Source organism: Oncorhynchus keta, unplaced genomic scaffold, assembly GCF_023373465.1.
Source record: "Oncorhynchus keta strain PuntledgeMale-10-30-2019 unplaced genomic scaffold, Oket_V2 Un_scaffold_2042_pilon_pilon, whole genome shotgun sequence".
Classification (NCBI taxonomy): domain Eukaryota; kingdom Metazoa; phylum Chordata; class Actinopteri; order Salmoniformes; family Salmonidae; genus Oncorhynchus; species Oncorhynchus keta.
Genome location: NW_026290857.1, coordinates 277,501 through 293,293, shown reverse-complemented (window position 1 = coordinate 293,293; position 15,793 = coordinate 277,501). Strand labels below are relative to the sequence as shown.

Sequence of the window (15,793 nt, the reverse complement as noted above, 5' to 3'; positions counted from 1 at the left end):
TATATAGTACAGTATACCCTATTCCCTGTATAGTACAGTATACCCTATTCCCTATTCCCTATATAGTACAGTATACCCTATTCCCTATAGTACAGTATACCCTATTCCCTATAGTACAGTATACCCTATATAGTACAGTATACCCTATTCCCTGTATAGTACAGTATACCCAATATAGTGCTGAATACCTTATTCCCTATATAGTACAGTATGCCCTATTCCCTGTATAGTACAGTATACCCTATTCCCTGTATAGCACAGTATACCCTATTCCCTATATAGTACAGTATGCCCTATATAGTGCTGAATACCTTATTCCCTATATAGTACAGTATACCCTATATAGTGCTGAATACCTTATTCCCTATATAGTACAGTATACCCTATTCCCTGTATAGTACAGTATACCCTATTCCCTATATAGTGCTGAATACCTTATTCCCTATAGTACAGTATGCCCTATTCCCTGTATAGTGCAGCATACCCTATATAGTGCAGTATACCCTATACCACATAGTACAGCATACCCTATTCCCTGTAGTGCACTACACCCTATTCCCTATATAGTACAGTATACCCTATTCCCTATATAGTACAGTATACCCTATTCCCTGTATAGTGCAGTATACCCTATTCCCTGTATAGTGCAGTATACCCTATTCCCTGTAGTGCAGTGTACCATATTCCCTGTAGTGCAGTATATCCTATTCCCTGTAGTGCAGTGTGCCCTATTCCCTGTATATTACAGTATACCCTATTCCCTGTAGTGCAGTATACCCTATAGTGCAGTGTACCCTATTTCCTGTAGAGTGCACTATATAGGGAATAGGGTGACATTAGGAAAGCAGCAGAGATAACAAGGTATCCAGACTGGTCTTTAGGTCATACAGTAAACTACAGTATTGTTATGATCAGTTCTCAGTGAGCTGAACAACAGGAAGTTACTGTAACTCAGCATCAGGTGATAATGTTCTGCTGTACCAATCAGAAAGGTTTGTGTTCAAATGACCAGTAGTCGGTATAATTGAAATTCTCCTTGTTGAATTTCTGCAGGAAATACAAAGCTATGGCCCCATGTTAATAAAGGTATATAGATGTTAGATATCAGTTACAGAGCAAACAGAAGGCCATTAAAGTTCATTACAGGATTGGAGGAGAACTGTGTTATTCCGCCACCCAGTGGTGGAACACCACAGGACATTGGGTTCTACAAGACACATTTTCCCCCTTCACACTTTAAAGGGGAATTTCACCCTGGGGGATTCTGGGCTTGTATTCATCAAGAGGAAGGCAGGTCTGGGCTCATTCAGAAACAGACCGTTATATTCATTAGTGCACCAAAGCAAACTGTTTTGCAACAGAATCCTTGACATCATATTGTAGATTAGAGCACTTGGGAGTAACGCTTCCGTTGCAAAACGTTTTGCTACAGTGTGCACTAATGAATACGACCTGTTAGCCAATCATGATGAAATCACATGTTTATCGTGTGGGCAGTGTATTTGACAAACTCAAAATGAGTCAAAGGGCGTTTTAAAGAGTTGAATAATGCAATGTTTTATATATAAATAAACAGGGTCAGTTATGAACATGTGTATCCTGAGTTTAAATGAAGAGACCATATGATGGCAGCACACAATACATGGAACATCCTTGAGTATCAAAAAACCATCCACGGGATTAGAAATTAAATCAGAATTTGTACATTTCCATTGAAGCTCTCCTATTCGGGGCATCTGCATTCCTTTACAATAGCAGAAAGGCTGTGTTTCTAATAGCACCTATTGAAACGTATAGGAAACAACATGCTCACATAGAAAACATCAGACAAGCAGACAGAGTCATGAATACATGTGCTGTAAACAACATATGGGTCGCCTCCCATATCGCACCCTATTCCCTTATATAGTGCACTACGCTTGACCATAGCCCTATGGGTCCCGGTCCAAAGTAGTGCAATGCATAGGGATCATAGGGTGCCATTCGGGACACGCCGTCTTGGTTTAGGAAATTAAAGCCATACAGTCACACGTATCAAGAGAGGACTGCATCTCAGGCTTAATACGGTAGCTTTTTAAAACGTGCTGAGAACGCACCTAATGTTGATGACGCTCGGCAGTAGCAACACCAGCTTCAGGAAGTCTCCACAGAACATGACCGACTGGTTGGCGGCTGCCATCTTTAATATAGTACTCTAAATGGTAAAACACACTGTCTGTGAGAAAACTCTAATTGGTCCACGTTGAAGTGGTTAGAAAAATATGATTATAAATGTATATTGTTTAACCAGGAAATAAAATGTACATGAAATACCAGAAGAGACCGTTTCCATCAACCGTTGGGTAAAACAGGTCCAGACTGTCTGAGACCGGTCCCAAATGACACCCTATTCCATATTTAGCACACTACTTTTTGACCAGATCCCTACAGACACTATAAAGGGTATAAGGTGATATTTGAGACAGTGTCCCTGTAGATCACAGACAGTTGACCAGGTTGTCCCTCTCCTCTATCTGTTTGTCCACTGCCAGGTCCATGGCCTCCAGGAACCTCTCCAGGGCCACTGTCGGGGTCTGGTAAGGAATCATAGGCAAGTCAGATTGTTGTTGCATAGGAACGCAATGAGTAGCACTCTTTCCATATGAAAATACTACAGTTTATTTTAGATAAAAATATCTTCCCATTGAATTAATGTTTAAAAAGTTTTTTTAAATATATTTTTTTAAACTGTTTGCATGCTGCGTGAAACATTTGAAAACGTTTACAAACCTTCACAAAAAGAGCATGGGCCAAAAAGGGTAGTTTCCTCAGCGCTCTGCCACTAAAACCTTTACTCTTTCTGGAACAGTCAACAAGAGAAATAAGCACAAAACATCTTTCAATTCTACTCCGATACAATCCAACACACACACTTCTCAAGGGTAGTATCAATTCTACTCCGATACAATCCACACACACTTCTCAAGGGTAGTAGCTCGGTGGCAGGTCTGAGATATGAACGTCAACGCTACGGAGGGCTGGGACTCACATGGCGATGTCCCTGAGAACCAGGCTGAGCTCCGACACCTTGCTCTCCCTGAAGCCCATGGTCTCCAGCTCAAACATGGTCAGCAGTGGCTGTCTGGGGTACACGATCTGGCACTACACACAACGTAGAAAAAGGAAAAATAACTCACCCATTATTTTTAACCTCTGTTGATGTTTCGGTACAACACCTTTGTGAAGACCTGGTACTGAACACAAACGAGTCAGTGAAAGGACACCTCAATAACAGAGTCACTGTATTCTACGGTAGAAACTCAACAGTTACCAACCCCAGAGTTACAGACTGACACATTTTAAAGTTACGAACCCCAGAGTTACAGACTGACACATTTTAAAGTTACGAACCCCAGAGTTACAGACTGACACATTTTAAAGTTACGAACCCCAGAGTTACAGACTGACACATTTTAAAGTTACCAACCCCAGAGTTACAGACTGACACATTTTAAATTAAAACCCCAGAGTTACAGACTGAAACATTTTAAATATTTTTTACAACCCCAGAGTTACAGACTGACACATTTTAAAGTTACAAACCCCAGAGTTACAGACTGACACATTTTAAAACCTTACGAACCCCAGAGTTACAGACTGACACATTTTAAAGTTACTCCGAACCCCAGGGTTACAGACTGACACATTTTAAATTACAATCCCCAGAGTTACAGACTGACACATTTTAAAGTTACCAACCCCAGAGTTACAGACTGACACATTTTAAAGATACAACCCCAGAGTTCTCAGACTAGTATCAATTTTAAAATTACAACCCCAGAGTTACAGACTGACACATTTTAAAGATTACAACCCCAGAGTTACAGACTGACACATTTTCAAGGGTAGTATCAACCCCAGATACAACAGACTGACACATTTCTCAAAGGGTTATCAACCCCAGAGTTACAGACTGACACATTTTAAAGTTACAACCCCAGAGTTACAGACTGACACATTTTAAAGGTAGTACAACCCCAGAGTTACAGACTGACACATTTTAAAGTTACAACCCCAGAGTTACAGACTGACACATTTTAAAGTTACAACCCCAGAGTTACAGACTGACACATTTTAAAGTTACGAACCCCAGAGTTACAGACTGACACATTTTAAAGTTATCAACCCCAGATTACAGACTGACACATTTTAAAGGGTTATCAACCCCAGAGTTACAGACTGACACATTTTCAAGTAGTATCAGATTACCTGAATTTAAAGTTACCCCAGAGTTACAGACTGACACATTTTAAAGTTACAACCCCAGAGTTACAGACTGACACATTTTAAAGTTACGAACCCCAGAGTTACAGACTGACACATTTTAAAGTTACGTACCCCAGAGTTACAGACTGACACATTTTAAAGTTACGGACCCCAGAGTTACAGACTGACACATTTTAAAGTTACCTGAACCCCAGGTTACAGACTGACACATTTTAAAGTTACGAACCCCAGAGTTACAGACTGACACATTTTTTTAACCCTGAGTTACAGACTGACACATTTTAAAGACCTTACTGAACACAAACGTGTCAGTGAAAGGACACCTCAATAACAGAGTCACTGTATTCTACGGTAGAAACTCAACAGTTACCAACCCCAGAGTTACAGACTGACACATTTTAAAGTTACGAACCCCAGAGTTACAGACTGACACATTTTAAAGTTACGAACCCCAGAGTTACAGACTGACACATTTTAAAGTTACGAACCCCAGAGTTACAGACTGACACATTTTAAAGTTACGAACCCCAGAGTTACAGACTGACACATTTTAAAGTTACGAACCCCAGAGTTACAGACTGACACATTTTAAAGTTACGAACCCCAGAGTTACAGACTGACACATTTTAAAGTTACGAACCCCAGAGTTACAGACTGACACATTTTAAAGTTACGAACCCCAGAGTTACAGACTGACACATTTTAAAGTTACGAACCCCAGAGTTACAGACTGACACATTTTAAAGTTACGAACCCCAGAGTTACAGACTGACACATTTTAAAGTTACCAACCCCAGAGTTACAGACTGACACATTTTAAAGTTACAGACAACTCAGTGTTCCAAACAACCTCCATTCCCAAAGAGGTCCGACTGTATTCATTAAATACACATGTTGGTGTGTTCATACCTTCATCAGTTCCTCCAGGCAGGACAGAGAGATGTTGGTGTGTTTTTACCTTCATCACTTCCTCCAGACAGGAAAGAGGTGTGTTGGTGTGTTTTTACCTTCATCAGTTCCTCCAGGCAGGACAGAGAGATGTTGGTGTGTTCATACCTTCATCAGTTCCTCCAGGCAGGACAGAGAGATGTTGGTGTGTTCATACCTTCATCAGTTCCTCCAGGCAGGACAGAGAGATGTTGGTGTGTTCATACCTTCATCAGTTCCTCCAGGCAGGACAGAGAGATGTTGGTGTGTTCATACCTTCATCAGTTCCTCCAGGCAGGACAGAGAGATGTTGGTGTGTTCATACCTTCATCAGTTCCTCCAGGCAGGACAGAGAGATGTTGGTGTGTTCATACCTTCATCAGTTCCTCCAGGCAGGACAGAGAGATGTTGGTGTGTTCATACCTTCATCAGTTCCTCCAGGCAGGACAGAGAGATGTTGGTGTGTTCATACCTTCATCAGTTCCTCCAGGCAGGACAGAGAGATGTTGGTGTGTTCATACCTTCATCAGTTCCTCCAGGCAGGACAGAGAGATGTTGGTGTGTTCATACCTTCATCAGTTCCTCCAGGCAGGACAGAGAGATGTTGGTGTGTTCATACCTTCATCAGTTCCTCCAGGCAGGACAGAGAGATGTTGGTGTGTTCATACCTTCATCAGTTCCTCCAGGCAGGACAGAGAGATGTTGGTGTGTTCATACCTTCATCAGTTCCTCCAGGCAGGACAGAGAGATGTTGGTGTGTTTTTACCTTCATCAGTTCCTCCAGACAGGACAGATAGATGTTGAAGATGCCCTCTACAGACGGAGGGCCAATGTACTGCTTGATGTCAGCTCTGTCCACAAACGCCAGGTCTATCTTCTCTGTCACGTTGGAGGTGGTCAGGATCACAACATTAGGATGCCTGGGATATACAGGAAGATCAGCTGGGCTAAACGACATACACACCAACACACTGGAGGACGGAGGATGAAGTGGTAGAATGCAACAGCCACTTGTAGAGAACATGGATATATCCCAAATGGCCCACTATTACCTATATAGTGCACTTCTTTTGACCAATACCTATAGGGCTAATGGCCCACTATTCCCTATATAGTGCACTTCTTTTGACCAATGCCTATAGGGCTAATGGCCCCCTATTCCCTATATAGTGCACTTCTTTTGACCAATGCCTATAGGGCTAATGGCCCCCTATTCCCTATATAGTGCACTACTTTTGACCAAGGCCTATAAGGCTAATGGCCCCCTATTCTGTATATAGTGCACTACTTTTGACCAGTAATAGGAAGTCATGTTAAACAGAGCTTTCATGAGCTGTTGCCTCTGAATCTATGGGGTTTAATGTGTGACCCACCACAGCAGATGAACTGAACATGTCTGACTGACCGCTTGATCTGGTCCAGCTGTGTGAGGACAGAGTTGACCACTCGGATGGCGTCTGATGGTTCCGTTCCGGCCTGGGAGGCTTTCCGCGCTGCCGTCAGACTCTCCACCTGGTCATCAAACACAGAGTTATTCTGGGCCCTGCAGTTACATGTGTAGGCTTTAACTGGGCCCTGCAGTTACATGTGTAGGAGTTAACTTAGCCCTGCAGTTACATGTGTAGGCTTTAACTAGACACTGCAGTTACATGTGTAGGCTTTAACTGGGGCCTGCAGTTACATGTGTAGGAGTTAACTGGGCCCTGCAGTTACATGTGTAGGCTTTAACTGGGCCCTGCAGTTACATGTGTAGGCTTTAACTGGGCCCTGCAGTTACATGTGTAGGCTTTAACTGGGCCCTGCAGTTACATGTGTAGGCTTTAACTGGGCCCTGCAGTTACATGTGTAGGCTTTAACTGGGCCCTGCAGTTACATGTGTAGGCTTTAACTGGGCCCTGCAGTTACATGTGTAGGAGTTAACTGGGCCCTGCAGTTACATGTGTAGGTTTTAACTGGGCCCTGCAGTTACATGTGTAGGCTTTAACTGGGCCCTGCAGTTACATGTGTAGGCTTTAACTGGGCCCTGCAGTTACATGTGTAGGAGTTAACTGGGGCCCTGCAGTTACATGTGTAGGCTTTAACTGGGCCCTGGAGTTACATGTGTGGCTTTAACTGGGCCCTGCAGTGACATGACCAGGAAAACTGGGCCCTGCAGTTACATGTTGTAGGCTTTCACTGGGCCCTGCAGTTACATGTGAGGGTAACTGCCTAGTTACATGTTAGAGTTATTGGGCCCTGCAGTTACATGTGTGGCTTTAACTGGGCCCTGCAGTTACAAATGTGTTGTTAACTGGGCCCTGCAACAAGGCAGTTAACTGGGCCCTGCAGTTACATGTTCCTAACTGGGCCCTGCAGTTACATGTGTAAGAGTTATTTGTTCAGTTACATGTGAGGAGTTAACTGGGCCTAGTTAAATAAAAGGAAAAATAAATAAAAGTTACAAACACCAGGAGTTATTCTGGGCCCTGCAGTTAATGAGAGTTAACTGGGCCCTGCAGTTACATGTGTAGGAGATAACAAACCCTGCAGTTACCTGTGTAGGCTTTAACTGGGCCTGCAGTTACATGAGAACAAACTGGGCCCTGAGTTACATTACCTCAGGAGAACAAACACCAACTGACCCTGCAATTACATGAGAAGGAACACTAGACCCTGCAGTTACATGTGTAGGAGTTATTCTGGGCCCTGCAGTTACATGTGTAGGAGTTAACTGGGAACAAAGTTACATGAGCCTGCTTTAACTGGGCTCAGTTACATGAGAACAAAACTGAGCCTGCAGTTACATGAGAACAAACACCAGAGCCTGCAGTTACATCATGTGAGGCTTTAACTGGGCCCTGCAGTTACAATGAAGTTAACTGGGCCCTGCAGTTACATCATCAACTGGGCAAACACTGCAGTTACATGTGTAGGCTTTAACTGGGCCCTGAGTTACAAAGATAACTGGGCCTGCAGTTACATTTAGGCTTTAACTCCCTGCAATTAGAACAAACACTAGACCCTGCAGTTACATGTGTAGGAGTTATTCTGGGCCCTGCAGTTACATGTGTAGGAGTTAACAAACCCTGCAGTTACATGTGTAGGAGATAACTGGGCCCTGCAGTTACATGAGTACAAATAACTGGGCCTTCAGTTGTCAATGAGAACAAACACCTGAGCCTGTTCCTACCACATGACCTGACCAGGAAAAGCACCACTGAGGCTATTCTTTTACCTCATCAATGAGAACAAACACCAGAGCCTGCTTTACCTCATCAATGAGAACAAACACCAGAGCCTGCTTTACCTCATCAATGAGAACAAACACCAGAGCCTGCTTTACCTCATCAATGAGAACAAACACCAGAGCCTGCTTTACCTCATCAATGAGAACAAACACCAGAGCCTGCTTTACCTCATCAATGAGAACAAACACCAGAGCCTGCTTTACCTCATCAATGAGAACAAACACCAGAGCCTGCTTTACCTCATCAATGAGAACAAACACCAGAGCCTGCTTTACCTCATCAATGAGAACAAAACACCAGAGCCTGCTTTACCTCATCAATGAGAACAAACACCAGAGCCTGCTTTACCTCATCAATGAGAACAAACACCAGAGCCTGCTTTACCTCATCAATGAGAACAAACACCAGAGCCTGCTTTACCTCATCAATGAGAACAAACACCAGAGCCTGCTTTACCTCATCAATGAGAACAAACACCAGAGCCTGCTTTACCTCATCAATGAGAACAAACACCAGAGCCTGCTTTACCTCATCAATGAGAACAAACACCAGAGCCTGCTTTACCTCATCAATGAGAACAAACACCAGAGCCTGCTTTACCTCATCAATGAGAACAAACACCAGAGCCTGCTTTACCTCATCAATGAGAACAAACACCAGAGCCTGCTTTACCTCATCAATGAGAACAAACACCAGAGCCTGCTTTACCTCATCAATGAGAACAAACACCAGAGCCTGCTTTACCTCATCAATGAGAACAAACACCAGAGCCTGCTTTACCTCATCAATGAGAACAAACACCAGAGCCTGCTTTACCTCATCAATGAGAACAAACACCAGAGCCTGCTTTACCTCATCAATGAGAACAAACACCAGAGCCTGCTTTACCTCATCAATGAGAACAAACACCAGAGCCTGCTTTACCTCATCAATGAGAACAAACACCAGAGCCTGCTTTACCTCATCAATGAGAACAAACACCAGAGCCTGCTTTACCTCATCAATGAGAACAAACACCAGAGCCTGCTTTACCTCATCAATGAGAACAAACACCAGAGCCTGCTTTACCTCATCAATGAGAACAAACACCAGAGCCTGCTTTACCTCATCAATGAGAACAAACACCAGAGCCTGCTTTACCTCATCAATGAGAACAAACACCAGAGCCTGCTTTACCTCATCAATGAGAACAAACACCAGAGCCTGCTTTACCTCATCAATGAGAACAAACACCAGAGCCTGCTTTACCTCATCAATGAGAACAAACACCAGAGCCTGCTTTACCTCATCAATGAGAACAAACACCAGAGCCTGCTTTACCTCATCAATGAGAACAAACACCAGAGCCTGCTTTACCTCATCAATGAGAACAAACACCAGAGCCTGCTTTACCTCATCAATGAGAACAAAACACCAGAGCCTGCTTTACCTCATCAATGAGAACAAACACCAGAGCCTGCTTTACCTCATCAATGAGAACAAACACCAGAGCCTGCTTGTCATCTATCAGCTGTTGGATCTTCTGGAACATCTTAGTGACCAGTTTCCCACTCTGGAAGACAGACACATTACATGTTTTCAGTCAAACAATACCAATAATCATTTATACGTGTTGATGCTGTGGACAAATCCAATTTCCCCTTGTGGGATTAATAACGTCTATTCCAGTAAATTAAATGAGACATGTAACGAGAAGCAGGAAGAGCCAACTGCACCTCAGAGAACCACTTGGAGAACAAACTGTGGCTGTTGATCTCAACAAACTGCCCGTAAGAGTACCTGCAGGAAGAACAGGACAGGAAGTTCAAGTTCATAGGACCCATATGGACGTCACAAGACACTGAATTACATGGATATCGCATTGATTAATAGAGAATACAACATTCATGTTAAAATACAAGGTAAAACCAGGACAATATGTACATTTACGTTTGGGAATACAGTACGTGGTAGAATGGCTAGAGGTGGTGAAAAACATTCTCCAACCAGATTCTGCCAAAGCCCTTTCCTCAGAGTGAGAGCTCTCTCTTACCGGTTCGATAGTCGGATTGACAGCTTCTGGGCCAGAGCTTTACACAAAGACGTCTTCCCTGTGCCCGGGGGTCCTAACGTGGTACAAATATAGACACACAATCTAAATCATATCGCTTTTTACAGATATCACATGTATATGCATCATAGTTGACACATCCATATTTGAGGCATATTATATACAGCACATTGGAATAATCATAGGATATTATACATTAATATCAAAGTTACTACTATATTATATTATCATATTATATACAGCACATTGGAATAATCATAGGATATTATACATTAATATCAAAGTTACTACTATATTATATTATCATATTATATACAGCACATTGGAATAATCATAGGATATTATACATTAATATCAAAGTTACTACTATATTATATTATCATATTATATACAGCACATTGGAATAATCATAGGATATTATACATTAATATCAAAGTTACTACTATATTATATTATCATATTATATACAGCACATTGGAATAATCATAAGATATTATACATTAATATCAAATTTACTACTATATTATATCATAATATCATATTTATTATTATATTAATGTGTCAAGTTCTCAAGGTCCTGCTTCTGTTACCATGAAGCAGAACAACTCGGTTCCATGAGATCAGGTTGCTGTCCACGTTTTTGTCAGAGAAGTAAATTGTGGTTGAGACGTAATCCAAGAGCTTAGAGGGGAAAAGAGAAAGACAACAGGATGGAGGTCAAATAATTACATCAATGTAGTACCACTGACATCTCTCTATAACACTCTGTTAATAACACAAGGTTATTAAGGTTGATTCCCAAATGGAGCCGTATGCCCTATGTAGTGGACTACGGGCCCGTAGGGTACCATTTGGAACGTATCCTAAATGTTTCTTACCTGTGTTTTGACTCCGCTCTCATAGACCAGACTCTCCCAGATGCCATGGAACTCAGCTGAAAAACACACACATGGGAGTAAGAAAACATCAACCCTGGCAACCATAGAACTACATATAGAAAAGTCAATTAGTAGAATCTGTTAACATGGGCCCGCCCACCGGCTGGTAAGAGCCAGTGATTGGCTGCAGAGAGCTCCTCCTCCTCCTCCAGGTTCAGAGTGCTGGGCCCGTCATCATTCAGGGTGAAGATGTGGATGGACAGACTGCAGCTCTTCAGATCTATGGGCTGTATGAGGAAAACAACCCAAACATGTGTCTTATAGTACACTACTGCTTTTTATATACCAGGGCTCAGGTCTAAAGTAGTGCACTGGATAAGGAATAGGGTGACATTTGGGACTCATCCGGGTGGGTATAGTTTGTGGAATGTTCCAACAGAAATCTGTTCCAACAATGTTGTAAGTACAAGGTTTCCAACAAACAATATATACAAAGCAACATGATCAATTCACCGAGCTAACTAGCTGCCGAATAGGCATCAACTCACCACGTAGCTAACTAGCTGCCGAATAGGCATCAACTCACCACGTAGCTCACTAGCTGCCGAATAGGCATCAACTCACCACGTAGCTCACTAGCTGCCGAATAGGCATCAACTCACCACGTAGCCATCAACTAGCTGCCGAATAGGCATCAACTCACCACGTAGCCAACTAGCTGCCGAATAGGCATCAACTCACCACGTAGCCAACTAGCTGCCGAATAGGCATCAACTCACCACGTAGCCAACTAGCTGCCGAATAGGCATCAACTCACCACGTAGCCAACTAGCTGCCGAATAGGCATCAACTCACCACGTAGCCAACTAGCTGCCGAATAGGCATCAACTCACCACGTAGCCAACTAGCTGCCGAATAGGCATCAACTCACCACGTAGCCAACTAGCTGCCGAATAGGCATCAACTCACCACGTAGCCAACTAGCTGCCGAATAGGCATCAACTCACCACGTAGCCAACTAGCTGCCGAATAGGCATCAACTCACCACGTAGCCAACTAGCTGCCGAATAGGCATCAACTCACCACGTAGCCAACTAGCTGCCGAATAGGCATCAACTCACCACGTAGCCAACTAGCTGCCGAATAGGCATCAACTCACCACGTAGCCAACTAGCTGCCGAATAGGCATCAACTCACCACGTAGCCAACTAGCTGCCGAATAGGCATCAACTCACCACGTAGCCAACTAGCTGCCGAATAGGCATCAACTCACCACGTAGCCAACTAGCTGCCGAATAGGCATCAACTCACCACGTAGCCAACTAGCTGCCGAATAGGCATCAACTCACCACGTAGCCAACTAGCTGCCGAATAGGCATCAACTCACCACGTAGCCAACTAGCTGCCGAATAGGCATCAACTCACCACGTAGCCAACTAGCTGCCGAATAGGCATCAACTCACCACGTAGCCAACTAGCTGCCGAATAGGCATCAACTCACCACGTAGCCAACTAGCTGCCGAATAGGCATCAACTCACCACGTAGCCAACTAGCTGCCGAATAGGCATCAACTCACCACGTAGCCAACTAGCTGCCGAATAGGCATCAACTCACCACGTAGCCAACTAGCTGCCGAATAGGCATCAACTCACCACGTAGCCAACTAGCTGCCGAATAGGCATCAACTCACCACGTAGCCAACTAGCTGCCGAATAGGCATCAACTCACCACGTAGCCAACTAGCTGCCGAATAGGCATCAACTCACCACGTAGCCAACTAGCTGCCGAATAGGCATCAACTCACCACGTAGCCAACTAGCTGCCGAATAGGCATCAACTCACCACGTAGCCAACTAGCTAGGCATCAACTCACCACCGAATAGGCATCAACTCACCACGTAGCCAACTAGCTGCCGAATAGGCATCAACTCACCACGTAGCCAACTAGCTGCCGAATAGGCATCAACTCACCACGTAGCCAACTAGCTGCCGAATAGGCATCAACTCACCACGTAGCCAACTAGCTGCCGAATAGGCATCAACTCACCACGTAGCCAACTAGCTGCCGAATAGGCATCAACTCACCACGTAGCCAACTAGCTGCCGAATAGGCATCAACTCACCACGTAGCCAACTAGCTGCCGAATAGGCATCAACTCACCACGTAGCCAACTAGCTGCCGAATAGGCATCAACTCACCACGTAGCCAACTAGCTGCCGAATAGGCATCAACTCACCACGTAGCCAACTAGCTGCCGAATAGGCATCAACTCACCACGTAGCCAACTAGCTGCCAACTCACCAATAGGCATCAACTCACCACGTAGCCAACTAGCTGCCGAATAGGCATCAACTCACCACGTAGCCAACTAGCTGCCGAATAGGCATCAACTCACCACGTAGCCAACTAGCTGCCGAATAGGCATCAACTCACCACGTAGCCAACTAGCTGCCGAATAGGCATCAACTCACCACGTAGCCAACTAGCTGCCGAATAGGCATCAACTCACCACGTAGCCAACTAGCTGCCGAATAGGCATCAACTCACCACGTAGCCAACTAGCTGCCGAATAGGCATCAACTCACCACGTAGCCAACTAGCTGCCGAATAGGCATCAACTCACCACGTAGCCAACTAGCTGCCGAATAGGCATCAACTCACCACGTAGCCAACTAGCTGCCGAATAGGCATCAACTCACCACGTAGCCAACTAGCTGCCGAATAGGCATCAACTCACCACGTAGCCAACTAGCTGCCGAATAGGCATCAACTCACCACGTAGCCAACTAGCTGCCGAATAGGCATCAACTCACCACGTAGCCAACTAGCTGCCGAATAGGCATCAACTCACCACGTAGCCAACTAGCTGCCGAATAGGCATCAACTCACCACGTAGCCAACTAGCTGCCGAATAGGCATCAACTCACCACGTAGCCAACTAGCTGCCGAATAGGCATCAACTCACCACGTAGCCAACTAGCTGCCGAATAGGCATCAACTCACCACGTAGCCAACTAGCTGCCGAATAGGCATCAACTCACCACGTAGCCAACTAGCTGCCGAATAGGCATCAACTCACCACGTAGCCAACTAGCTGCCGAATAGGCATCAACTCACCACGTAGCCAACTAGCTGCCGAATAGGCATCAACTCACCACGTAGCCAACTAGCTGCCGAATAGGCATCAACTCACCACGTAGCCAACTAGCTGCCGAATAGGCATCAACTCACCACGTAGCCAACTAGCTGCCGAATAGGCATCAACTCACCACGTAGCCAACTAGCTGCCGAATAGGCATCAACTCACCACGTAGCCAACTAGCTGCCGAATAGGCATCAACTCACCACGTAGCCAACTAGCTGCCGAATAGGCATCAACTCACCACGTAGCCAACTAGCTGCCGAATAGGCATCAACTCACCACGTAGCCAACTAGCTGCCGAATAGGCATCAACTCACCACGTAGCCAACTAGCTGCCGAATAGGCATCAACTCACCACGTAGCCAACTAGCTGCCGAATAGGCATCAACTCACCACGTAGCCAACTAGCTGCCGAATAGGCATCAACTCACCACGTAGCCAACTAGCTGCCGAATAGGCATCAACTCACCACGTAGCCAACTAGCTGCCGAATAGGCATCAACTCACCACGTAGCCAACTAGCTGCCGAATAGGCATCAACTCACCACGTAGCCAACTAGCTGCCGAATAGGCATCAACTCACCACGTAGCCAACTAGCTGCCGAATAGGCATCAACTCACCACGTAGCCAACTAGCTGCCGAATAGGCATCAACTCACCACGTAGCCAACTAGCTGCCGAATAGGCATCAACTCACCACGTAGCCAACTAGCTGCCGAATAGGCATCAACTCACCACGTAGCCAACTAGCTGCCGAATAGGCATCAACTCACCACGTAGCCAACTAGCTGCCGAATAGGCATCAACTCACCACGTAGCCAACTAGCTGCCGAATAGGCATCAACTCACCACGTAGCCAACTAGCTGCCGAATAGGCATCAACTCACCACGTAGCCAACTAGCTGCCGAATAGGCATCAACTCACCACGTAGCCAACTAGCTGCCGAATAGGCATCAACTCACCACGTAGCCAACTAGCTGCCGAATAGGCATCAACTCACCATCAACTCACATCAACTCACCACGTAGCCAACTAGCTGCCGAATAGGCATCAACTCACCACGTAGCCAACTAGCTGCCGAATAGGCATCAACTCACCACGTAGCCAACTAGCTGCCGAATAGGCATCAACTCACCACGTAGCCAACTAGCTGCCGAATAGGCATCAACTCACCACGTAGCCAACTAGCTGCCGAATAGGCATCAACTCACCACGTAGCCAACTAGCTGCCGAATAGGCATCAACTCACCACGTAGCCAACTAGCTGCCGAATAGGCATCAACTCACCACGTAGCCAACT

General features: G+C 44.9%; 1 protein-coding gene and 1 long non-coding RNA gene across 15 annotated transcripts in view; both read right to left on the bottom strand.

Annotated features, from left to right (window-relative positions):
- Positions 1-1,528: 1,528 nt before the first annotated feature.
- The window catches only part of trip13 (thyroid hormone receptor interactor 13), a 19,618-nt gene continuing 5,353 nt past the window's right edge, over positions 1,529-15,793 (bottom strand). Inside the window, exons 4-14 of one of the 2 annotated variants that reach the window (XM_052514963.1) lie at positions 11,509-11,635; positions 11,349-11,404; positions 11,061-11,151; positions 10,453-10,525; positions 10,136-10,199; positions 9,886-9,972; positions 6,599-6,705; positions 5,960-6,113; positions 3,029-3,141; positions 2,770-2,839; positions 1,529-2,573 (exon numbers count right to left, since the gene is read on the bottom strand). In XM_052514963.1, coding sequence (XP_052370923.1) covers positions 2,478-2,573; positions 2,770-2,839; positions 3,029-3,141; positions 5,960-6,113; positions 6,599-6,705; positions 9,886-9,972; positions 10,136-10,199; positions 10,453-10,525; positions 11,061-11,151; positions 11,349-11,404; positions 11,509-11,635 — 1,038 coding nt within the window. In that variant the 3' untranslated portion in view covers positions 1,529-2,477. Of the gene's footprint in view, positions 2,574-2,769; positions 2,840-3,028; positions 3,142-5,910; positions 6,114-6,598; positions 6,706-9,885; positions 9,973-10,135; positions 10,200-10,452; positions 10,526-11,060; positions 11,152-11,348; positions 11,405-11,508; positions 11,636-15,793 lie in introns of those variants that run through there. The other variant, XR_008130176.1, reaches the window with a different exon arrangement.
- Positions 4,305-5,827, bottom strand: LOC127928062 (uncharacterized). Of its 13 annotated transcripts, none has more exons than XR_008130190.1 (3): positions 5,813-5,827; positions 4,637-5,175; positions 4,305-4,449 (listed from the first exon to the last, which is right to left on the bottom strand). It is a non-coding gene; the product is annotated as an uncharacterized LOC127928062 (long non-coding RNA). The 13 variants fall into 13 exon arrangements; XR_008130179.1 differs by lacking the exon at positions 5,813-5,827 and adding an exon at positions 5,764-5,778; XR_008130180.1 differs by lacking the exon at positions 5,813-5,827 and adding an exon at positions 5,715-5,729.